Source organism: Lampris incognitus, chromosome 4, assembly GCF_029633865.1.
Source record: "Lampris incognitus isolate fLamInc1 chromosome 4, fLamInc1.hap2, whole genome shotgun sequence".
Classification (NCBI taxonomy): domain Eukaryota; kingdom Metazoa; phylum Chordata; class Actinopteri; order Lampriformes; family Lampridae; genus Lampris; species Lampris incognitus.
This window is the reverse complement of record NC_079214.1, coordinates 34,870,223-34,894,750: the sequence shown is the minus strand read 5'-3', so window position 1 is coordinate 34,894,750 and position 24,528 is coordinate 34,870,223. Positions and strand designations below refer to the sequence as shown.

The 24,528-nt window shown below is 42.8% G+C and overlaps 2 protein-coding genes across 2 annotated transcripts in view; both read left to right on the top strand.

Annotated features, from left to right (window-relative positions):
* The first annotated feature begins 3,420 nt into the window (after positions 1-3,420).
* Positions 3,421-7,937, top strand: mesd (mesoderm development LRP chaperone). Its single transcript, XM_056278977.1, has 3 exons — positions 3,421-3,576; positions 3,909-4,141; positions 7,167-7,937. The coding sequence occupies exons 1-3, from the start codon at positions 3,421-3,423 to the stop codon at positions 7,438-7,440; spliced, it is 663 nt and encodes a 220-aa protein (XP_056134952.1). The 3' UTR covers positions 7,441-7,937.
* Positions 7,938-11,882: 3,945 nt separating this feature from the next.
* The window catches only part of LOC130111958 (multiple C2 and transmembrane domain-containing protein 2-like), a 62,410-nt gene continuing 49,764 nt past the window's right edge, over positions 11,883-24,528 (top strand). The window contains exon 1 of the mRNA XM_056279265.1: positions 11,883-12,516. The gene's annotated coding sequence lies outside the window, so the exon portion shown is untranslated. The remainder of the gene's footprint in view (positions 12,517-24,528) is intronic.

Genomic DNA, 24,528 nt, shown 5'->3' with positions numbered 1-24,528 from the left:
TGCTATTGCAGTTAAGTGTACGGAGTGTGATAGTGCCTATCACAACTCTGCTCTGTATCCGGACCCTGCACCTCAAATCAAAGCTCCCTCAAATGCATCACACAATGGCGGGGAGGGAGAAGAAAGCAACAACGTCACAGCCATTGTCGACTCAAACTGCACTGAAGTTTGTAGAACAGGAAAAGTCACCCGGTTTTGTTCTAATATTTGCCTTGTGAAAGTATATCGCAACGGTCAACCGGACAAAGCTATCAAGGCCTATGTCATCCTGGATGACCAAAGTAACTGGTCGCTGGTAAGGTCCAATTTTTTTGAGCTGTTCAACGTCAAATGTGAACCATGTTCTTACTCTCTGAAAACGTGTTCTGGCACAATGGAAACATCCGGCTGAAAGGCTGAAAACTTTGTGGTTGAGTCACTCAATGGAAAGATCACAATCCCTCTCCCACCACTCATTGAGTGCAACGATATACTCAACAATCAGTCCAAAATCCCAATGCCAAATGCAGCTCTACATCATCCACATCTTGTCAAGGTAGCAGAGCACATCCCAGAGCTTGACCCTGCTGCTGAGATTCTCCTGTAGCTAGGCAGAGACATAATTAGAGTGCACAAGGTATGAGAACATGTCAACGGCCCTCACGATGCCCCCTTCACCCAACACCTAGACCTAGGCTGAGTGCTAGTTGGAGAAGTTTGTTTGGGGAACACACACAAGCCGACAGTCAACACCTTTAAGACAACTGTGCTGGACTATGGCCGTCCCTCTCTCCTCCAACCCTGCACAAGCTTTTTACATATCAAAGAAAAGATTCATCATGGCAAGGAGGTGCAAGACAGGATCTCAGAGTCCAGTAAGGCTATACAAGAGTTGTTGGGACAAACCATATTTAATCACACATAATATAACAACAAGCTGGCATCTTCAGTTGAAAATGAGATCTTCTTGAATCTGATGGATGAAGAAGTCTACAGGAATGTGTCACATAGTTGGGTAGCCCCACTCCCATTCAGACAGCCGAGATGACGCTTGCTTAACAACCGAGAACAAGCAGTCAAACGCTTTGCATCACTCCAACGATGACTAAACAGGAGACTTTGCAGACAAAGACCTCCTCACCAAACAATGGAGACAAGTACAGGCTCTGGCCAACAAATTCTGGAACTGTTGGAGTTGAGAGTACTTGTCTACCTCGCAAGGCTGGAAGAAATGGACCAAGTTTCCCAAACCTGCAAGAAGGAGACATTGTCCTTCACAAAGATGATCAAGCTGCCCGCAACAACTGGCCAATGGCCATAATCACAAAAACCTTCCCTGGAGAAGATGGAAGAGTGAGAAAGGTGGAATTAAAGACCTCGGATCAAGGACATTCAAGGAAGTTCCTCAGACCAATTTCAGAAGTCGTCTTACTTCTGAATGAAGACTGATGTTCATAAACCCACTTAGTTCACAGGCCTCTGTGGTGACCTCACAGAGGCCGGGCAACGAGTGTGTTGCCTTTAAGGCATAATGATGGGTGGACTTTTATTTTGACAAGATCTTTATTTTGATAGGTGTTAGTCATCACGTCCTCTCAGTCATGTTGAGGAAGCTGGCTGAATATGTTTAACATGTGTAGGAAATATGAGATAACCCACACTGTAAACACCACAGAGGCAGTGTCCCAAGTAAATAATTTCATTGTTATACTTATAAGTTAATGTTAAACAAGTTATTTACATGAAAAATCGTTTGATTTGTTTTTAATTAGACTATCCTGGGGCTTGAACCCAGGACCTTATTGCTGTGAGATGACTGCGCTAACCACTGCACCATCCAGAATTGAACCAACACCTTGGAATTTAACTACAGTTATTTTCACCAATACTACACTCATCAGCTGCCAGTCACGAAACAAGCTTGTACTGCTATGTATTACAAGTTTTTCCCCCTACATCTATATTGATATTCTGTGCCTCATTTGTTGAAACTTTTATCAACAAAAAACGCTATATATATATAAAACACCATTATATAGCTGTTTGTTTCCGAAACCGTCAATGGTGTTTATATATCTCAACACAGATACAGGAAAAAAGATTTCAATGCATTGCAGTACAGGCCTGTTTCCTGTACTGCTATGCATTGAGATCTTTTTTCCTGTATCCGTGTTGTGTTGATATTCCGCTCTTCATTAGTCGAGCACTCAACACCATTGATGGTTTCGGGGGAAAAAACGCTATATATGGCGACACACACACACACACACACACACACACACACACACACACACACACACACACACACACACACACACACACACACACACACACGGTGGCGCAGTGGGAAGGTTTACAAGATGGTTGTGAGACCAGCTACTATATGGTTTGGAGACAGCGGCACTGACGAAAAGACAGGAGCTGGAGGTGGCAGAAGATTTTCATTGGGAGTGACATAGAAGGACAGGATTAGGAACGAGTATGTTAGAGGGACAGCTCAGGTTGGTCGGTTTGGAGACAAAGCAAGAGAGGTAAAATTGAGATGGCTTGGACATGTGTGGCGGAGAGATGCTGGGTATATTGGGAGAAGGATGCTGAATATGGAGCTGCCAGGGGGGGGGGGAAGAGGAAGGCCAGAGAGGAGGTTTATGAATGTGGTGAGAGAGGCCATGCTGATGGCTGGTGTATCCGAGGAGCGTTATTATAAATCCCACGGCTCTTCTGGGCAAGACACGCCCCGCGTAGCATCCAGGCGCTAGGATTCTAGGAAGACCCGCCCCTACTCTGCCTCTGATTAGCTAACCTTAACCCTAACCCCGCCCTAACCAACGGAGAAAACGAGTACTGGCTAATCTGGCCAATCCTGGCATCAGGCGAAGATGCAGAGGACAAGAAGCATGCGGATGATCCGCTGTGGCGACTCCTAATGGGAGCAGCCGAAAGTGTAGTAGTAAGTAGTAGTAGTAGTAGTAGTAGTAGTAGTAGTAGTAGTAGTAGTAGCAGCAGCAGCAGTAGTTTCTTTATATAATTGACTACAATGTTACAATGTGACACATTCTGTTTACACATTTTTTTCGATTGTATGTACATTTTTTAAATTTATTTTATACTTGTTTTGGCAATTTAAAGGTTTTTCCCGTGCCAATAAAGCCCTTTTAAATGTGTGTGTGTATGTGTGTGTGTGAGAGAGAGAGAGAGAGAGAGAGAGAGAGAGAGAGAGAGAGAGAGAGAGAGAGAGAGAGAGAGAGAGAGAGAGAGAGAGAGAGAGAGAGAGAGAGAGAGAGAGAGAGAGAGAGAGAGAGAGAGAGAGAGAGAGAGAGAGAGAGAGAGAGAGAGAGAGCGGTCCTTTTGAAAAGTAGGAAGCTGTTTCCAGCGGAAACGCCCCCTCATCTCCCGTGACGAGTCAAAGTCTCCGCCAATCCTCTGTGACCACCTGGAAACATGGCGTTTGCCTTTAGGTGGAGATGTGTCGTGCTCTTGCTCTTGACTTACTCGTTATGCATTATAACGGCTGACGATAAAACTAAACCCAAGAAAAAGAAAGATATCCGGGACTATAATGATGCAGATATGGCACGACTTCTGGAAGAGTGGGAGGTGGGCCAGCGGTTTTTTTTCCAATCAGCCGGCTGTCGTCAGAGCTAGTTCAGCTCTTAGCTAGCATTTGCTAACGGCAAACTTACTAACCGGTTAACGGTGTTAACATCAACGTATTTGGCAACATAGATCCTCATTCTTCACGATCTTCAACCAAAGTAAAATCCCGATTCAACTGTGTTTATACGAAAATTTGACCGTTTGCTGTTGCGTCTAGAATTGAAAGTTAGATATTTGGCCATTCAGCTATTAGTGATATTATCCAGTTATTAGGAAACTACCTGAGTAATTAATCAGTCATTTTAGACCATGTTTTGTCATTTGTGTCACAGAAAGATGACGACATTGAAGAAGGAGACCTCCCAGAGCACAAGAGGTCTCCACCTCCGATTGACTTTTCCAAAGTGGATCCCTCCAAACCCGAGGAGCTGCTGAAGATGTCAAAAAAGGGAAGAACTCTAATGGTTTTTGCTACAGTGTCGGGAGACCCCACTGAGAAGGAGACAGAGGAGATAACCAGCCTGTGGCAGGGCAGTCTCTTCAATGCCAACTTTGACATTCAAAGGTATAAACTAGCCTAGCATAAGAGGTCCAGAAGATATGAGACTTGAATTACCTATATATATATATATATATATATATATATATATATGAAAAAGTTTTAATTCAAACTTTTGTCCTGTATCTGTACTGATATTCCGCTCCTCATTAGTTGAGCACTTATAACAACACCATTGACAGTATACACACACACAAAGTTAGGTGACACATTAAAAGAAAAACCAACATTAAGTGTCTTAGTAAGATGTTGGGGCACCATGAGGCACCAGAACAGCTTCAATGCTCCTTGTCATAGATTCTACAAGTCTCTGAACTCTACTGGAGGGGTGGCACACCATTCTTCAAAAAGATATTCCCTCATTTGGTGTTTTGATGACGATGGTGGAGAGTGCTGTCTAACGTGTCGGACCAAAATCTCCTATAGGTGTTCAATTAGGTCGAGATCTTGTTACTCTGAAGGCCATAGTATATGATTTACATAATTTTCATACTCATCAAACCATTCGGTGACCCCCTCATGCCCTGTGGAATTGGAGCATTGTCATCCTGGAAGAGACAACTCCCATCAGAATAGAAATGTTTAATCATAGGTTAAAGGCAGTCACTCAGAATAACTTTATTTATTTGCAGCAACCCTTCCCTCTAATGGGAAAATATCCCCCACAGCATAACAGAGCCCCCAGACCCCCTCACTATAGGGGCCAAGCATTCAGGTTTTTCCTTTAATTTGTCACCTGTCTGTCTGTATTTATGAGTTAATCAAAATGTTACTGATTTGATTTGAGTATCAGCAACCAGAAGGTGACATTTCGTATCAGAACAATAAGCAATGCTCTGAACCCTAATATTCTCCAGACATGTTACACTGCAAATAGCTATGTATTAGGTGTGTGTTGCTCTGTTTGTCTGAAAGTGATGAGCAAAACATGCAGTCTCCAATTTTAAAATCGGCAATGACTTTATTTGTGTAGCAATTGCAGGGCTCCAGACTAACTTTTTCCCCTGGGAGCATTGGTGCTCCTTACTGAAATTTTTAGGAGCATCAGCACAAAATTTAGGAGCACCACTTAAATCGACACGCAACACAACACATTGATATTGTTTCTGTCTTAACTGTATTACTGATAAATGCTTTGGTAATAAATAAGACCACTTACAGAAATAACAATATGCTGTTTTATTTTAAATGTCACAAAGTGTGGTAGTGCTTGAGAGCAAAAAAAACAAGTTAAATAAAATGTAAACTTTAAAGTGCTTTTTGTAAACATAGGCACCAACTAATACATTTGTAAATGTAAACATAAGGTATGTGGTCAGTAACATTACTGTCGTTACAGCACAAGAACCACTCCAATAAACTGGGCACATGCTGTGTTGTTGCTGTATGTGGGGTTAACTCTAACTTTGTTCTTTTTTAATAAGTCTATGTGGCCCTTGAATTTTGTGAATGATAGCTCTTCTTCGGCGATGTAGTACGCTGTATTGAATTTATTTCCATTTCGGTCTCTTGTGCAGAACGATTTGCAGATGCCTGCCTTTCAAATGCCGTTTGCCGAGACGCTGAACTTCCAGCCACGCACCTGTCCCTGCACAGTTTGTGCTTCAGGCTGTTGTGCATAAAGATGGTGTCATGCTTGAACATAGCGGTGCCGGTCGAGGGGTTGGCCTACACTGAGAAAAGAGAAAAGGCACCATGTACATGTAGTACATGGTGCCTTTTTCATTGCTAAATCGCAGCCATGGATATTGCACAAGCCATTCCTGTTGGAAGGAATACGTCTTTGCCTTTTTCACATGACCTGCTGCTCCCTCGTCTCAACTGTCATCAGTTTGGGTCGGTGGAACAGGAGGTGGGTCTGAAGGAGGGTCTTTTCTTTTAAAAAAAAAACAAATCAGTAGTTCGTTTCACAGCAAGAGCAAGTCCTACTGAGCGGCGACTGACATCCCACGTGCAATCCCCCCACACACACACACAATGCTGCCTTGTTTTGGTCGTGTCACGAGAGTCTTACGGTAACTCCTCTCTCTTACACACGTGTACACACACACATACACCAAGCCCACTCATTCACACACATGTTCTCCTCTTACTGGTTTTCACATTATTAAAAAAACACAGTTATATTGCAAGTTGCACCAGTGTGCCCAGGTTTAAAATTTACTTGCACTGACACCAAAACTAGGTGCAAAATGCGACTAAATGGTCGTGCTCCGGAGCCCTGAATTGTCAAAACAGGTTTTGCAAAGTGCCTCACAGGTTAAAGCAAAAGAACAGTGTAATATTCATTTACAATAAAAGGTAACTAATGGGAGCATGAATGAGAAGGAATGGAAGGTGATACAGGTGGCACAGTGGCGCAGTGGTTAGTGCAGTCGCCTCATAGCAAGAAGGTCCTGAGTTTGAGCCGCAGGGTCATCCAACCTTGGGGGGGGGGGGGTCATCCCAGGTCGTCCTCTGTGGAGTTTGCATGTTCTCCCTGTGTCTGCGTGGGTTTCCTCCGGGTGCTCCGGTTTCCTCCCACAGCCCAAAGACATGTAGTTCAGGTGAATCGGCCATACTAAATTGCCCCTAGGTATGAATATGTGTGTGTGTGTGGGCCCTGTGTGATGGTCTGGCAGCCTGTCCAGGATGTCTCTCTTGCCTACCGCCCAATGACTGCTGGGATAGGCTCCAGTATCTCCATGACCCTGAAAGCAGGATAAGCGGTTCAGATAATGGATGGATGGAAGGTGATATACTGTAAAGGCAATCAGATAAATGATATGAAGATGTAATTTGAAAGATGAATTAGTACTTTACCAAAAAGAAAATTATAATGGGTTTTTCAGAGTTATTTAAAAGATGATATCAATTAAGCCACCCTGAGCTCTCCGGGTAGGCTATTCAGAGTGTAGGGGTCCTAATGGCAAAGGCACCATCTCCTTCTCTAGGTCTATGTATTGCAACGGTGTATTGCGTATACACAGAGTGTAACCAAGAAATAATATTAACTCGTTGATTTCACTTCCTCTCCCTGCTCCTACCCTAGATTTGTGGTGGGCTCCAACAGGGTCATCTTCATGCTGCGTGATGGCAGCATGGCCTGGGAGGTCAAAGACTTCCTCATCTCCCAAGACCGCTGCATGGATGTCACTGTGGAGGGACAGGTGTTTCCAGGGAAGGCGGCCAATACAGACAACAGCAAGTCTAAAGAGCAGAATGAGGTCAATGCTAAGAAGGGGAAGAAAAAGAAGACGACAGTGGACAACAACCAAGCAGACTTGGAGGGTAACAGGGCCAGTAAACTCAAACAGGAGTTGTGATGGGACTATGCAGAGGACATCTCTTACCATTTGAAGATTTTGCCATAATAATCAGGTTTGGCTTGGTTTCCTACCACGACATGAACCATTAAGTCATTATGCGCTATTGAAATACACAAAGTGCTGGTACGCCAAATGTGACTGATAAGTCATTTACCTTGTTTGAATTAAATGAATATGTTTTGTTGTAACCGGGCTAATCAGCCTTAACTTGTGAGCCAGTTTTATAGCTGCAGGTTTATGCTGTCTTTCACACCTCTTTATCACTGTTATCTGATGGTCACAATGGCCAAAAAGACATTTAGGCATTCAGTTATTTAATTATTTTGTTACCAGATTGTATAGATGATTGTACAGATACGATAGAATCATTCATAGATCTTTAACAGCCTGCATAAAAACCAGTGCTAGATTTGGCACACAAATCTGGTTCACGTTTTCTGTTTGATTTTTCACTTAATGACAAAATAAACTTTTTTGTATCACTGTTTGGTAAACCTGGCATTAAACATTGGTGTTGTGCATCTGAAGCATGCCAGGAAAGGTATTCAGAAGATTCCTTTCAAATTGATTGTTATGGGCTTGTACCTTTTTTCTCTCCTGATTAATAACTTAATTACAAATTTCAGTGCCACAAGAAAGCAAAAAAAACAAAATGATATTTTATTGGGGAGAAAAACGCAAGTATGCATTGCCTTGCCAAAGGTATTCAACCTCGTTGACAGTCATCAGTAATTTCTGGATTATAAAAGATAAATCTGTTCATGAACAATATTATTTTTGTGAACGAAGCTCCAACAGCATGTTCCCGAAGCCAAAGTAAGTTATGTTTCGCTGACTTTTTGTAAATAAGTTAAAAACTAACATATAGTGTATTCAACCCCCACATATCAATACTTTGTAGAGTACCTTTTGCTGCAATAACAGCCATGATTCTCTTGGGTACAAGCTTTACACATTCTTCAGGAGTAATTTTTGCCCATTCTTGGCAGAATTTGTACAGGTCTCGCAGGTTGGTGGGATGGTGCCTCAACTGATTTTCAGTTTGTGCCACTGACTTCAATGTGGTTGAGGACGTGACTTTGACTTGGCCACTCCAAAACATTCTCCTTTTTGTTGCTGAGCCATGCTATTGTTGCTTTAGCCTTGTGCTTAGGATCATTGTCCTGCTGGAAGGTGAACCTTCTCCCAAGCTTCAGTTTTATGGCAGACTGCAACAGGTTTTCTTTCAATATTTCCCTGTATTTAGCTCCATCTATTCTTCCCTCAATTTGAACAAGGTTCCCAGTGCCTGCAGATGAAAAGCAACCCCATAGTATTATGCTGCTGCCGCCATACTTCCCTGTAGGGAGGATGTTTTTTTAGCACATGAGCAGTGTTAGGTTTGCGCCACACAATGCTTTGAGTTTTAGCCAAAAACTCAACTTTCGTCTCATCCGACCACAAAACCTTTACCCACATCCTAACTGGGTCTCTCTTATGCTTAGTAACAAACTCCAAGCGTGCCTTTATATGCATAGTTTTGAGCAATGGCTTCTTTCTTGCCACCGTCTCATACAGGCCAGATGTATGGAGAGCCCGTGATATGGTGGACTCATATACATTTACTCCAGTTTCAGCCACAGACCTCTGGAGCTCCTTCAAATTGATTGCAGGATCATCTGTGGCTTTCCTCACCAGCCCACGTCTTGCTCGGAAACTTAGCTTCGAGGGACAGCCTGTCCTACAAAGCGTCTGCATGGTGTGATACAGCTTCCACTTTCTGACAATGGATCCAACAGTGTTTTGTGGGACATCCAAACACTTGGATATTGTTTTGTATCTGTTTCCTGCCTTCTGAATTTTAATCACTTTGTCTCCTAAGTATTATGCTCCTTTGTCAGCATTTCCTGATGGAGTTCACGCCTGGCTAATGAACTTTACACAGAGTGCTTGTTATACCCATAAACAAGACCGTTACTTTAATATCTTACAGTTGCACACTAATTATGTCCAATTGTGTTAACATGAGTTTGTTTTAGGGATAATTTGTCATTTGTGTAAACTTGGAGCTTTCAGAGCACAAGGGGTTGAATACTTATGCAAGCACTATATTTTAGTTTTTAATTTATTAATAAAAAGTCAGCGAAACATAACTTATTTTGGCTTTGGGAACATGCTGTTACAGCTTATGGGTTAACAAAAATAATATTGTTCAGGAACAGATGTGTGAGTATCTTTTATAATCCAGAAATTAGTGATGCCTGTCAAGGGGGTTGATACTTTTGCAAGGTGCTGTATATTTAAAATGACCCCCACCACAAAAGTGTTAAATGTTAACTGGAGACAAAAATTAATGTTCTTGATACCCCAACACAACTCTTCACTAAGGGTTCTAGAGGTGCTCATGTTTCTCAGCATTTGAAGATATGAAAAGTAGAGTATCGGGGTGACTTATTTTGACACACAGCGTTAAACCTTATTCTAGGAAACATCTTCTGAGCCATGTTGATTCAGTCTTGAATCTCACGGTCAGGGGACATTACACCTTAAACAGTGTTTAACAACAGCCAGTAAGTCACATGACCCCACAACTGTCAGGACACTGGCAGAAACTGGAGAAAATCCTGTGACGGCACTGAAGTTTATGACCTTCAAACGTTCGAGAGTTTATTGCACTTGTCACCTCTGGTGTCATATTAACAAGAAGATAAGCTTAGTTTACACATATTCATTTACATTTCCTATCAATGTTGTTCTCTACATTTACTCTTGATTTTTGCTTCCTGTTATTTCATTACTTCCAAACCTGTAGGTACCAAGACCAGACTTCACTCTCTGAGCAGCATCTAGATGTTAGAGCACTGCTTCAGCTGCTGCAAAACAGTTCAGTTGTTGAAATTACAACTCAAAAAAGTCAGTTTGACAAATAAAAAAAAAACAGTCACTTCCTTCTGTGGGGAATAGCTTGTGGTTTAAAAACTCGTTTTTTTCAGTTATTTAATATTATAAAAACTTTGCCAAATTACATTTTGGAATTCCAATCCTCGGTCGATGCCTGACAAGCATGCACAATAACTTCCCAGCAAACAAGACAATGTTGAATTTTAAAGGCAATTGAATGAAAATATTGTAGCGAATTACAATATCTATTGACAATATTAAAAAAAATCTTGTTGATCATTTCCCCAATACTTTTTCAACATGTGAGTAGAACTTTGCATTCCTCAGTGATTCATAATTGGCCTGGGAGCCACACCCTTTGCTATGTGCTCACAGACAAGTCTTCACATACAGTGTGGCAGTTATTGGGCGAAAATAAAAACCCAGAAATTTTACAGATGAAATGCTAGATATATTATGACAACCTGTACACTGTCTATGATGAGAGCAGCCTTCACTTAGTCAAAGTCCAATTAAACAGTCTTGCTACCTTGGGTTTAGGTGATGTGTTGAAGGTACTTGGGCTGAGGATCAGTCTTAAGACTTTTCTGTGTGTGGCGAACATTTTGTAATGTAACTAATATGGTTTCATGTGAAAGAGAAACACATTCTGCCCCTGTAGACATAAGCACAGGAGGCAGCAGTCACACAAACACAAATTACCACCATGAAACACCTGGGGGATTGCCTGTGTGTGTTTGCATTGCAGTCTTTATGGGCATCCATTCTGAGGTCTTTAAAGTGGTGCTTAAACCTGAACCACCTTTATTTTTTATATGGAAGTCTGGATAAGGTTAATTTCATTTAGAATTTAAGTCCTGATGAGACGAATATAGGCAGACAGAACAAATGCTATCTGATTCACTAATGTTTGCAGGAAAACTGCTTCTTCTACATCCATATCTATAAAATTCATATCTATAAAATTCAATCTGTAATAAAGTTTTTGTTTTTTTTGTTAAACAAAATGTACAGGACTGTTGTTTATACTGCCACCATTTTGTGCACAGACTTAACCAACATCATTTTGCAAGAGCTGAATTTTGTTTTCCAGTGGTGAAATGCGTTTTTTTTAAAGGAACCTTCCAGTTATTTCTAGCAAATGGTTTTCTGGACAATATGTATGCATTCTGTAGAAACTACTACTACTACTACCACTACTACTACTACTTTCAGCTGTTCCCGTTAGGGGTCGCCACAGCGGATCATCCGTTTCCATCTCTTCCTTGTCCCCTGTCACACCAGCCACCTGTATGTCCTCTCACCAGATCCGTAAACCTCCTCTTTGGCCTTCCTCTTTGCCTCTGCTCTGGCAACTCCATATTCAGCATCCTTCTTCCAATATACCCAGCATCTCTCCACACATGTCCAAACCAGAAACGAACCACTTAAACACGCTTGCAGCACAGGAGCCAATTTTTATTAACTGTGCTGCCAGTGATCTGCCACTAGAGGGCTGAAGAGCATGGCCCGAGACCACGCCTCACTATTTTCTGTTTTGTCTACCTGTGTTGTAATCTTTGATTCTTGTCCTCTTCGATTCTGTAGAGTTCGATGGGTTTTGTAATGTTTTATTTTCCTATTGGTTTGGTATATGTATGTTGTATTTTGAATGTTTTTATATAGAATAAAAGAGAGAGAGAGAGAGAGAGAGAGAGAGAAAAAAAGTTGGGCAAACCCGCTCGTTAACCGGCTTCCTCCCCGGACGTCCCCCACCTTTATTCCTCATGCTTATGTTCAGGTTTCAGTCCGTGAAACAGTCCTTGGATGAGTATTCTATCTGAAATTACGTGTGGGTCGGTGGAAATTGCCAAACTTTGCGACATTTTCCGATAATTTGAAGCATGAATCCATCTTTTAAAAAAAAGCCTTTTTTGCAGTGAAATGATGGCGTGCGTCACAGCCATGGCGGTTTGTTTGTGAGGTTTAGTTTTTGTTTTTTTTGTTAATGAGAAAAACGAAATAGAAATCATCACTTTTATCAGCCAAAACGGTGTCACTGCCCTTTGAGTCGTCGATCGCGGTCAGGCTGCGCTGGAGTAGGAAGTTCCCCTCGAACCGCTGGTCGAGGTTAGCGTTTTCTGTCGTCTGGACCAAAACTGCTCCTCTGCCATGAGATGAAGTGCCAGGATCTAAGTGTCGGAGAACGGAAAGGTAAAATTATATGTGTGATCCCAATCTTTCTTTCTCGCTGTTAGCACGACTGTTACCTGCAGGGAGCTTTCAAGGGGGGGGGGGGGGCTGCCCAGGTGCGTAGCGTCCCGTTTGGAGACGGACCTCTTCCATGGTCGTAAAGCCGCTGTAACTTCTACATAGTTATTTGTGCTATTATCAAGTTAGTATGATGAACTACTATGAACTACAGGGGCATATTTGAGGATCTGTGGGGTCTTATTTCATTCGATCACAAGGAGAATTCATAGAAATGACTGCAGAACAACTGTCGGGGTGACGTCACTCCGTATTCAGTAGCGGGTCTGTTTGCATTAATGTCAAATTTTCCACTGAGGACTCCGTGGAAGGACATCGTCCACGGCAAGTAGTTAATCCACCGGACCCGTAGATTCAGACAAGTCGTCGTGCTGGTTTTGTTTCTTCTCTACAGTGAAATCCGCAGCCTGTTGAGATAGGCATCGATCTTGCTCTAGATAGGTTTGTGTGAAAACTAAAGCCACAGAAATGGTTTCAGGAAATGGCTTCTGGACTTCTTCTTACAAAAGCCCGAGATGTGTGATGCCCTTGCTCAACTTTGCCCATGGACTAAGAGAACCATGAATAAAAGAAGACACGTGTAATCACCATCACATCAGCTCGTCGAACTAATTAATGCTCCGATGTGAAAGCCGGAATCAGCTAACATCTGTTATATCAGGCTAGTTTTGACACAGTCAAGTCAATTTTATTTGTATAGCCCAAATACAAATTACAAATTTGCCTCAGTGGGCTTAATAGCAACACAACATCCTGTCCTTAGACCCTCTAATCGGATAAGGGGCAACTCCCTAAAAAAAAACCTTTAACAGGGAGCAAAAATAGGAAGAAGCCCCAGGGAGAGCAACAGAGGAGGGATCTCTCTCCCAAGACGGACAACGTGCAATGGATGTTGTGTTACCCAATTTACACAATACAACACTGAAAGAGGATAAACAGAATCATAAAGGACTTATAAAATGTATGAAGAATATGATGCACAGGATGCCAAGCAGTGTCCAGACGCCATGTATGAATTCATATTTACATTTGATGTGTTTCTTTTTATATTAGATTAATTAAATAGAAAAAAATAGATAATTATGTTTATAATATAAATGGGATCCCTTTCTGTGTGTGTGTGTGTGTGTGTGTGTGTCGGGGGGCGGTATTAGGCGTTAAAGTGAGAGATGGACACATCTCAAAACGGATATTTCGCTCTAGTCTGACATAGAGGTGAGAGTTCATCATCAAACCTCTCTAAAATAAGCGATCCCTGGAGCTGGTCTCAGGGTCCCGCTGGTTCTCCTCATTGGACCCCCGCAGTGGGTGCCTCTCGTTCCAGAGGCCAGACCCAAGACAGCCTTCTGTACCGGGTCGGGGTTGTGGCAGTTCAAGGTCCTCAGCTTTGGACTTTGTAATGTCCCTGCCACCTTTGCGAGGTTGATGGACAAGGTGCTGGCTGGTATTCACCGATAGCAGTGCCTGGTTTACCTTGACGACATCCTGGTGCATGGCAGCTCCTTCGAGGCTGCCCTGGGATCCCTGCAGCTTGTGCTGGAAAGGATCAGAAAAGGTGGCCTAAAGCTGCACCCTGAGAAGTGCCACTTTATGCAGAGAGCAGTAACCTTTTTGGAGCACAAGTTGGGGAGGGGGCATTGGCACCATGGAGGAGAAGGTGCAGGCTGTCGCAGACTGGTCCACCCCCACCAGCCAGAAACAGCTGAAGAGCTTCTTAGGCCTGGACTCTTACTGCAGGAATTTTGTATGGGATTTCCCATGCACTGCTGCACCCCTGTTTCAGCTGCTACAGAAAGATAAATACTTTGTGTGGACTTAGCAATGTCAGGGAGCATTCAGCAGCCTTCAACATGCTCTGAACCTTGCCTGTCATCTTGGCACGTTGCCCTTCATCTTGGACACAGACACTAGTGGCATGGCTGTGGGAGGTGTGCGTTCTAGTTGGGGCCTAAGAGGGAGGAAGTGGTGGCGTTCAAATGGGTGTTCAACAAGGCTGAGCAGCGCTACGGCATCAACCGCAGGGAGTTCTTAGCAGTGGTGCTGTCAATCAGGCACTTCAAGTACTACCTTTGTGGACTGCCGTTCACTGTGAGGACTGACCACTCTACTCTTCAGTGGCTCATGGCTTTCAAGGAGCCAGAGGAGCAGGTTGCCAGGTGGTTAGAGGAGCATGTTAGATACTTGTTCAGCTCACGTTTATTCACATGTCCCCTTTGGTTTAATAATTTCCAGTGCACTATCTGTAACTAAAGACATGCGAGTCACAAATATATTTACCATTGCTTCATGTAAGCAGAATAAGTTAAACACTATATAATTAACCGCTCATTAACGTTAGCGGTCTTGCACTGATAAATATGGCATTAGCTAGCTTTGTGGGTAACCTAATTTAGCAATGGACAGCGTTATGAGCTGTTGTAAGCGATGTTGACAGAGACTTTTCAGAAGTGATGAGGGAGAAATGATAGGACTGTTTGTTTACTTGCTAGAACTGCCACACTGTTTCATAAATAAACCTACAATCAAGTTTGTCAACAGCTTAGCCTGCGCTAATCAACTACCGTAACGTTAAATGTAATTTTGATGTTTGACTGGTGGTACCAGCTTTCATGTTACTGCAGCAAAACCAGGCATGGCTGACATGACTATTGTTCGGCTTATTTTGGCTAAGTAGAGAAGTGATGAATGATATTTATTGTTATTTAAGTAATGTATTTCATGTGACAATTGTCTTCCCATGAACACAGATGAGCTCGATCGTGGGCTACTCTGCACCGCAGTGAAGTCAGTTTTAAGTTAAATGTTCGACAGACATTAATTCCGGATAAAGTGGCTTCTTCTTGCTCAATTTCACCCTGTGTTGGCAGGAGGACAGTTAGCTCACCTCCGAGCGCTCGCTCTTAACCACAGGGCGAGTGAATGTCTGTCGAATACCCAATTTAAAATCAATTTCACCATGGTCTACTCTGCTTGACTCTGTTCGGGTCAGCTGATTGTTATGATTTGTGGCTTCCAAACACGTGTGTTGCCAACAGTGGAGCTGCAAACTATGCAACGACAATCTTCCAGCTCTCCATTTCTTTTTTAATTGTCATTTATTGGCCGTTATAAATGCCGATACTGATTTAGCTGCAATTATATAGGCTGATAATATCGGCATGCCGATTCATTGGTTGGGCTTTAGTGTTTTTTTTTTTTACATTTTCCCCCCTTTATCTCCCCAGTTGTATCCAGCCAATTACCCCACTCTTCCAACCCATCTCATTTGCTGCCCCACCCCCTCTACCGATCCGGGGAGGGCTGCAGACTATCGCATGCCTCCTCCGATACATGTGGCGTCGCCAGCCACTTCTTTTCACCTGACAGTGAGGAGTTTTGTCAGGGGGACGTAGCGCGTGGGAGGATCATGCTATTTCCCCCCAGTTCCCCCTCCCCCATAAACAGGCACCCCAACCAACCAGAGGAGTCGCTAGTGCAGCGACCAGGACACATACTCACATCCAGCTTCCCATCCGCAGACACGGCCAATTGTGTCTGTAGGGATGTCCAACCAAGCCAGAGGTAACACAGGGATTCAGACCAGCAATCCCCGTATTGGGCTCTAGGTTTTATAGGGTCCTGCTGTTCAAAGGTTAGCGCCCAGAAATGTCCCATATACAACAAAATAAGAAAAATAAGAAAACACAGGCAGAAGACAAGGTCTCTGCAGATACAGACCGCCACACACACATTTTTTGGGTCATAAGGGATGATTGAGAGGGTTTATTTTTGTATGAGTCTATACATTGATTTTTTTAGGAAAATCCTACTCGTTCTACCTTTAAATAGAAAAAGAAATCAGAATCTACTTTAAGTTACACACAACATTTAAAAGTAGGCTTAACTAAATGAGTAAATGTCACATGTTGAATCAAGGGAAAGTTTACGTGCAACCGATAGGAAAAAGGATTCCTACCTGCATAGCGGAGTTAGCCATAAAGACTTCTGTGCAGTCTATCAGAACATTTCCATAGCTTCCAGTTAGCACCAGGATATACTGTTTTCTTAGTTTCCAATAGAAATGCTCAGTGTTAATAGCAACCCCCTCAATCTATGTCTCCTCATATTAATCTGCTTCTGTCTTCAAGTTAGGTTATCTTATCTCCTTCACCCTTACTTCTTCATCCTTTGGCATCACTAACGATCATGCCATGAACACGGGAATGTTTTTTCCATCTATTCAATCTATTTTCAGAAAGCTGTCTTTGACATTTGACCTTCTCAACATTGGTTTCTTGTAATATTGGTTATCCAGGAAAAGACGCTTAATTATTTAACCACAGGCCTCATAAATAACATTGTTTGAGAGCAGTGGCTAAATGCAGTGAAAGTAAGGCTGTAAGATGGACCTCTGCTGGAGAGGTTTAGTTTGTCTGGGGGATGGCTTATCCTCAGTGCTGGGAAAGGCTTTGTGTGTTAGCAAGCAACACAAAACCATAGTCTTCTTGAATGAGACTGATAGTCTTGGGACGAATGTTGTGTTGCAGGTGGTCCCACCCTCATTACTGTGTGTCCTGTGTACTGGGTGCATAAGTGCACCACAGCAGTGATGATTCCCCCTGGCATTGCAGTGCAGTTTAAGTTAGTGTAGTGGTTAATTGGTGTGCCAAACAAGGTTACCCTCCTGCTATAAATTCGGGTCAGAGGCATTTCATTCGTTCTTTCGTCCGTTCGTTCATTTGTTCGTTCATTCATTCTCTATTCCATGTTAATCCAATTCAGGGTTGCAGCAGGAGCCTTTCACAGCAGGCTTTGGATAGAAGGCAGGGAGAAACCCTGGACAGGTTGCCAGTCCACCACAGGGTCCACACATATATACAATCATTCACACATATGGGCATTTCAGATTCTCCAATGCAAGTCAAATCCAGTTTATTTGTGTAGCCCCAAATCACAGTTGCAGTCTCAGAGGGCTTTATATTCACACAACAAAAAAAATAGGTAGTTACATTAAATGTACCTACCGTGCATGTCTGAGAACCTTGGGAGAAAGCCTGGAGAAAATGGCTGCGAGCAGGCTAAATCAAACAAATTCCACACAGAAGAGTTGGGATACAACCCAGGACCCTCTTGCTGTGAGGCACTAGTGCTAACCACTAATCAACCACAGAATATAGAGCTTGAGAAAAAAAACCCTCTAACTTTTGGATTTTTTTTTCTTTTTTTCTTTTTTTACCATCTTTTAACAATTATGGTAATTCTGGGTTCACCAGAATGTTCTAACCATTGTTTGGTCAGGATGGTGTGGCTCTGTGTTTCCCTGTATTGTTGACATTTTGGGATATGAAGCTCATTTGAATGTTGATTTCAAATCCATTTATATGAGGGCGTCCTCTAAATGCCTAAAATGTGAAATACAGTGAAGACAGATGGTTGCAGCCTATTGTCTGAAGGGCTGTCATGCATGTACACTAGTCAGTTTGCCATTTATTGAGTTTCCAGTTGTCCTTTTCCTGTGCTAAGATCGGAGCTATCTGTGCAATGTGTGAAATATAACAGTGTTGCCATTTTAGTTTCACAATTTGTAATCTTGAAGTATTGCCAACCTCATTTTCAAAAGGCTATGTTGTTGATACTGTGTGTAATGCCAAAAAAATGGCCAATTTATTTTATTCCACAAATAATGGAGTTCAAAACTAAAAAAATAATCACCATTAACTGTCATCACGGTATCTCGCAGAATAATCAGAATTATAATTTTTGACTACATCATGGCTAATTGTTCTAAAAAACTTAAAAATGTTCTATGAGATCTCAAGTCATGTAGGGTAAATCAACCATTTGTAGTTTATTTGTCAGAAAGTAATATGGCATGGCAAAACATTAAAAAGGAAAGAATTGATATATCGGATAGGAATTGTGTATTTAGTCATCAAAGATCGGGGTGTAAAGAGTGTTTTTTCCTCATGACTGGTAAGGTAAGTGTTGTCCTTTCCTTATTAAAACAATTTCTTATGTCACTGACATGTACCCACAATCTAACAAAGATATTAACATCACGCATTCAGAAATAATTTAGCAACTGAAAGGGTGCTGCCCCCAACAACTAGTTTCTTTTTCTTTCTTTTTTCTTTTTTCTTTCTTTTTCTTTTTCTCTGTCTGCCCCTCTGTCCCTCTGTCTCTGTCTCTGTCTCTGTCTCTCTCCCTCCCACATTTGAGCGGGCTGTCATCTAATCCCCATATTTGGGTCAGGCTACAGAGTTCTGAATCTGGGCTGCAGATGTTTGGATCTGAGTCAGAAGTTTAGCCATTTCCTCTAAATCCAATATGATAACTAAACAGATGAGAGACTGCAGATAAATATACAGCATATCTCTAGTAAGCACAGCTCTACATGGAAGTTGTTTATTCTGCTCTACGGTGCTGTGAATGCACAAGGCTGCATGTTAAGGATGTAAGTCTAAAAAGCTGTCTTCAAGCTATACAGGGTTGCATGCATGATTCAAGAGCTGTAGTATCAGAAGAAATCACGTGTTAAAATGGTTGCCATTTTGTCAAACCCTTAAATTGCTCACAGTCCTTAAATCAAGCCAGCACTTGTTTTAAATGTTGCAGTTCAAATGGCCGATGTTTTATTTTTTAACCAATATCTCCATTTCAACATTTCCTTACCAGATGTCATCATCCTCATCTGCTTCTTCAAGGCATGCTGATTTATACCTTGATTTTTTTTTTCTTTTTTTGACACCTTGCACCCCCTCTCTCTTCCCTTTCCTCCCTGTACTGGTAATAATGTGTTGCCATGCGCCCAAGGTACAGGACACAACTTCAGTTATGAAGCCAGTAAGAGGCTTATAGGGATGTTAGATTAAAAAAAAAAAAAAAAAGAAAAGAAAAACAATGTCCTCTCTATGGCAGGTGCTGCTGTTGCTTTCACGGCAGACATGGTGGAGAGAGAACAGCATCGGCTGTGTGCAGCTTAAAGGATTATTACATCAATGTAGTACTCACAGACTGCTGTTACCGCCGCACTTTGCATATACAGTGCATCCGGAAAGTATTCACACCCCTTCACTTTTCCCACATTTTGTTATGTTACAGCCTTATTCCAAAATGGATTAAATTATTTTATGTTCTCATCAATCTACACACAATACCCCATAATGACAAAGTGAAAAAGGTTTTGTAGAAATTTTTGCAAATTTATTAAAAATAAAAAACTGAAATATTGCGTGTACATAAGTATTCACACCCTTTGCTCTGACACTCAAAATTGAGCTCAGGTTCATCCTGTTTCCACTGATCATCCCTGAGATGTTTTTACATCTTGATTGGAGTCCACCCGTAGTAAATTCAATTGATTGGACATGATTTGGAAAGCCACACACCTGTCTATATAAGGTCCCACTGTTGGCAGTGCATGTCAGAGCAGAAACCAAGCCATGAAGTCAAAGGAATTGTCTGTGCACCTCCGAGACAGGATTGTATCGAGGCACAGATCTGGGGAAGGGTACAGAAAAATTTCTACAGCGTTGAAGGTCCTGAAGAGCACAGTGGTCTCCATCATTTGTAAATGGAAGAAGTTTGGATCCACCAGGACTCTTCCTAGAGCTGGCCGCCCAGCCAAACTGAGCAATCGGGGGAGAAGGGCCTTGGTCAGGGAGGTGACCAAGAACCTGATGGTCACTCTGACAGAGCTCCAGCGTTCCTCTGTGGAGATGGGAGAACCTTCCAGAAGGACAACCATCTCTGCAGCACTCCACCAATCAGGCCTTTATGGTAGAGTGGCCAGACGGAAGCCTCTGCTCAGTAAAAGGCACATGACAGCCCGCTTGGAGTTTGCCAGAAAGCACCTAAAGGACTCTCAGACCATGAGAAACAAGATTCTCTGGTCTAATGAAACCAAGATTGAACTCTTTGGCTTGAATGCCAAACGTCACGTCTGGAGGAAACCAGGCACCTCTCATCACCTTGCTAATACCATCCCTACAATGAAGCATGGTGGTGGCAGCATCATGCTGCGGGGATGTTCTTCAGCGGCAGGAACTGGGAGACTAGTCAGGATCGAGGGAAAGATGAATGGAGCAAAGTACAGAGAGATCCTTGATGAAAACCTGCTTCAGAGCGCTCAGGACCTCAGACTGGGGCGAAGGTTTACCTTTCAACACGACAACGACCCTAAGCACACAGCCAAGACAATGAAGGAGTGGCTTCGGGACAAGTCTGTGAATGTGCTTGAGTGGCCCAGCCAGAGCCCAGACTTCAACCCCATTGAACATCTCTGGAAAGACCTGAAAATCGCTGTGCAGCGACACTCCCCATCTAACCTTACAGAGCTAGAGAGGATCTGCAGAGAAGAATGGGAGAAATACCCCAAATATAGGTGTGCCTAGCTTGTAGCTTCATACCCAAGAAGACTTGAGGCTGTAATCGCTGCCAAGGGTGCCTCAACCAAGTACTGAGTAAAGGGTGTGAATACTTATGTACATGCAATATTTCAGTTTTATATTTTTAATAAATTTGCAAAAATTTCTACAAAACCTTTTTCACTTTGTGATTATGGGGTATTGTATGTAGATTGATGAGAAAAAAAGGAATTTAATCCATTTTGGAATAAGGCTGTAATATAACAAAATGTGGGGAAAGTGAAGGGGTGTGAATACTTTCTGGATGCACTGTATTCCATCTTCAATTCAGGTCTGATTTAGAAAAGGTTGTAAAGCTTCTGTTAAGCACACAGACACAAATGGAACTACAAAAACTCCAAGAACAAACAATTCAATAGGCACCACACTTGGAAACTTAATAAGCAGCAAAAAAACAACAACAAAAAAAACAACAAAAAACAAAAAACAAGGCAAGGCTTAACCTGAGCTATATCATAGGCAAACTCGAGCTATTGAACCCCTGTGGGAGTGGAAACTTCTGATGAAGCTAGGACCAGAGACATGGTGTAGATGAACACACTGATGTAGAGGACACTCGGCTCACCCCTGTCTCTCCCTGTGAAAGAGCTGATCAGTTGTGCATACTCACTCATATTAGTTGTAGTTTCTGAGTGCAACCAAACACATGCATTTTGCTGGAATACCTGATCCTGAATGAATGTTGTCCAGTCTCTTTCAGTATCTGTTCTCCACTTATCTTGGATCTGGAATGTAAACATGAGGTGTATCAGCAGAAATAATCTTGGCGATCTGAATGAACCGTGACCATTTTTAGCGTCAATTTGTTATTTGAAGATGCCATGAATGACATGCCTTTACCCTACACATCTAATATTTATGGCTAGAGGAGTGAACTGATGTTGTTGTAGCAACATGGAAAAACAGGCATGTGTTGGGCAAGATTTTCTGTTGGTATATGTTTCATGGAATATTGTTCACTGAATCAACTGCTTCGAAATGGCAAATTGATTATACGGGGTTATAATATATCTCACTGTCTCTCGCTAATATTTATTTAGATTTTCCCTGAGTCATTAATCACGTTATCCAAAGGAGGTCTTGTAGTGTAACTATTTCTGTTGCAGGAAAAACGTTCTGTAAAGCCAGAAATACACTCTCACTCACAAAGGAGACCAGAGAGTCAAAAAGGTGCTACTCTGAAAAATTGAAAAACAGGTTTTCTGCCATCGAACCATCATCAGTCTGGAGTGGTTTGAAAGACATTACCAACTACAGGAGACCAGACAATTCCCCCCACACTGCAGAGAACCATCAACTGGCTGATGATCTAAATGGATTTTACTGCAGGTTTAATAAGCAAACTTTCACACCCCTCACCTCTCCAGCCATAATACACAACCATCTGCACTCCCTGCAAGTCACGCCTCGCTCCCCACTGAACCCCCACCTGCACCCAGGATCTGTGTTGAGGACGTGCACCAGCTCTTCCAGAGACAGACTAGGAAGGCACCGGTCCCGGATGGCGTGTCACCTTCCTGTCTTAAAGTCTGTGCTGACCAGCTGGCCCCCATTTTCACACTGATCTTCAACAGATCACTATAGCCGTCTGAAGTTCCGTCCTGGTTTAAGAGCTCCACTATCATCCCGGTCCCCAAGAAATCCCATATCACAGGATAAATGACTACAGGCCCATTGCCTTAATGTCTGTGGTCATGAGATCCTTTAAGAGACTGGTGTTGGCCCACCTGAAGGAAATCACAGGTCCCCTGCTTGACCCCCTACAGTTTGCCTACCAAGCAAACAGGTCAGTGGAGGATGTAGTCAATATGGGATTGCACTACATCTTCCAACACCTTGACTTCCCAGGGAAATATGCAAGGGTCCTGTTTATGGACCTCAGCTCAGCATTCAACACCATTGTCCCAGATATCCTCCACTCCAAACTTACCTGGCTCACTGTACCAGCCCCCAGGGATGTGTTCTCGGCACTCTACTCTTCTCTCTCTACACAAATGACTGCACCTCAGGAGACCCGTTTGTTAAACTCCTGAAGTTTGCGGACGACACATCCATCATTGGCCTTATCCAGGATGGCGATGAGTCTGCATATAGGCAGGAGGTTTATCAGCTGGCCCTCTGGTGCGACCATAACAACCTGGAGCTGAACACGCTGAAAACAGTGACGATGAGTGGACTTCAGGGAGAGCCCACCAACACTGCCTCCCCACACACACACACACACACACACACACACATAACATACTCAACAGCACGGTGTCTATGGTGAAAACCTACAGATTTCTGGGTTCCACAATCTCCCAGGATCTAAGGTGGGCATCCAACTTAGTACCCTTTCCTACTGGCCAAAAAAACCCCCGCTAACATCCGCCTTTTTACATTGACCAAAGGCGGACATTAGAGGGTTTTTTTGGCCAGTGGGAAAAGGATTTTACATTGACCAAAGGCAGATGTTAGGGGGTTTTTTGGCCAGTGTGAAAACGCCAATAGACACAATTGTCAAAAAGGCCCAGCAGGGGATGTACTTTCTCTGTCAGCACAAATTGGTCCACCCCAAGGATCGGGTCCCCCGGCACAAACAGACCAACATAGTGTATGTTATTAAGTGTTGGGAGGATTGCCATGACTTGTACATCGGGGAAACCAACAGATGCTGGCCAAGAGGATGGCACAGCACAGAAGAGCTAACACATCAGGCCAAGACTCTGCAGTCTACACCCATCTACAAGCCAGTGGCCACTCTTTGAAGGTTGAGGATATGCGCATCCTCGATAGGGAGCAATGCTGGTTTGAACGGGGAGTCAAAGAGGCCATCTATGTGAAGAGGGAACGACTATCCCTGAACCGAGGGGGGGGGGGGGGGGGCTAAGAGTACATCTGTCGCCATCTTATAATGCTGTGATTGCAAATATTCCCCAATCCGTTTGCTCCACCCACTCTGCCAATCTGGGAAGGGCTGCAGACTACCACATGCCTCCTCTGAAACATGTGAAGTCACCAGCCGCTTCTTTTCATATTCCCCAGTCCTCTGTGAATAGTACACATGGCCACTGAAACTCTGGTTAATGGTCACGGTAATTTGCATATGAAATTGGTCGTTGGTTTCGGTCGTTATGCCACTGTGTTGTTTATAAGGGTGGGGTTACTTGCAGTCAGTTTAGACTGAAGAGGTCACTTAGATGATTGAGGAAATGTTTCTGTCAAGAAACGTGTCCAGATGAACTGATTCAACTTTCTTTGATAGAGCCAAATATATTACATTTGCTACATTTGTCTATTCTCTTGGGGGTTCAACATGGGCCGGTGTGGGATGATTAGAGTTTATCCAAGGCATTTTTTAAAACGTCACAAATGGTTTCAGTGATTTACAAAGGCAGTATGAAACATGTGATACAGCAGCCAATAATGCCACTGCAAACAAACAAACCAACTGATGTGACTATTTACATTTTGAGAAAGCAGTTTCTCATCTCTCCTTCTCTCCTTTCCTCATCTTTTCTCTTCTTTCCTTCCATTCTACCTCTTACCGAGACGCGCCAAACAAAATTTG

Coding starts and splice junctions, on each gene's coding strand:
- mesd (XM_056278977.1), top strand. CDS start 3,421: ATGGCGTTTGCCTTTAGGTGGAGATGTGTCGTGCTCTTGCTCTTGACT. Junction 3,577..3,908: donor GACTTCTGGAAGAGTGGGAG/GTGGGCCAGCGG, acceptor TTTGTGTCACAG/AAAGATGACGACATTGAAGA. Junction 4,142..7,166: donor GCCAACTTTGACATTCAAAG/GTATAAACTAGC, acceptor CTCCTACCCTAG/ATTTGTGGTGGGCTCCAACA.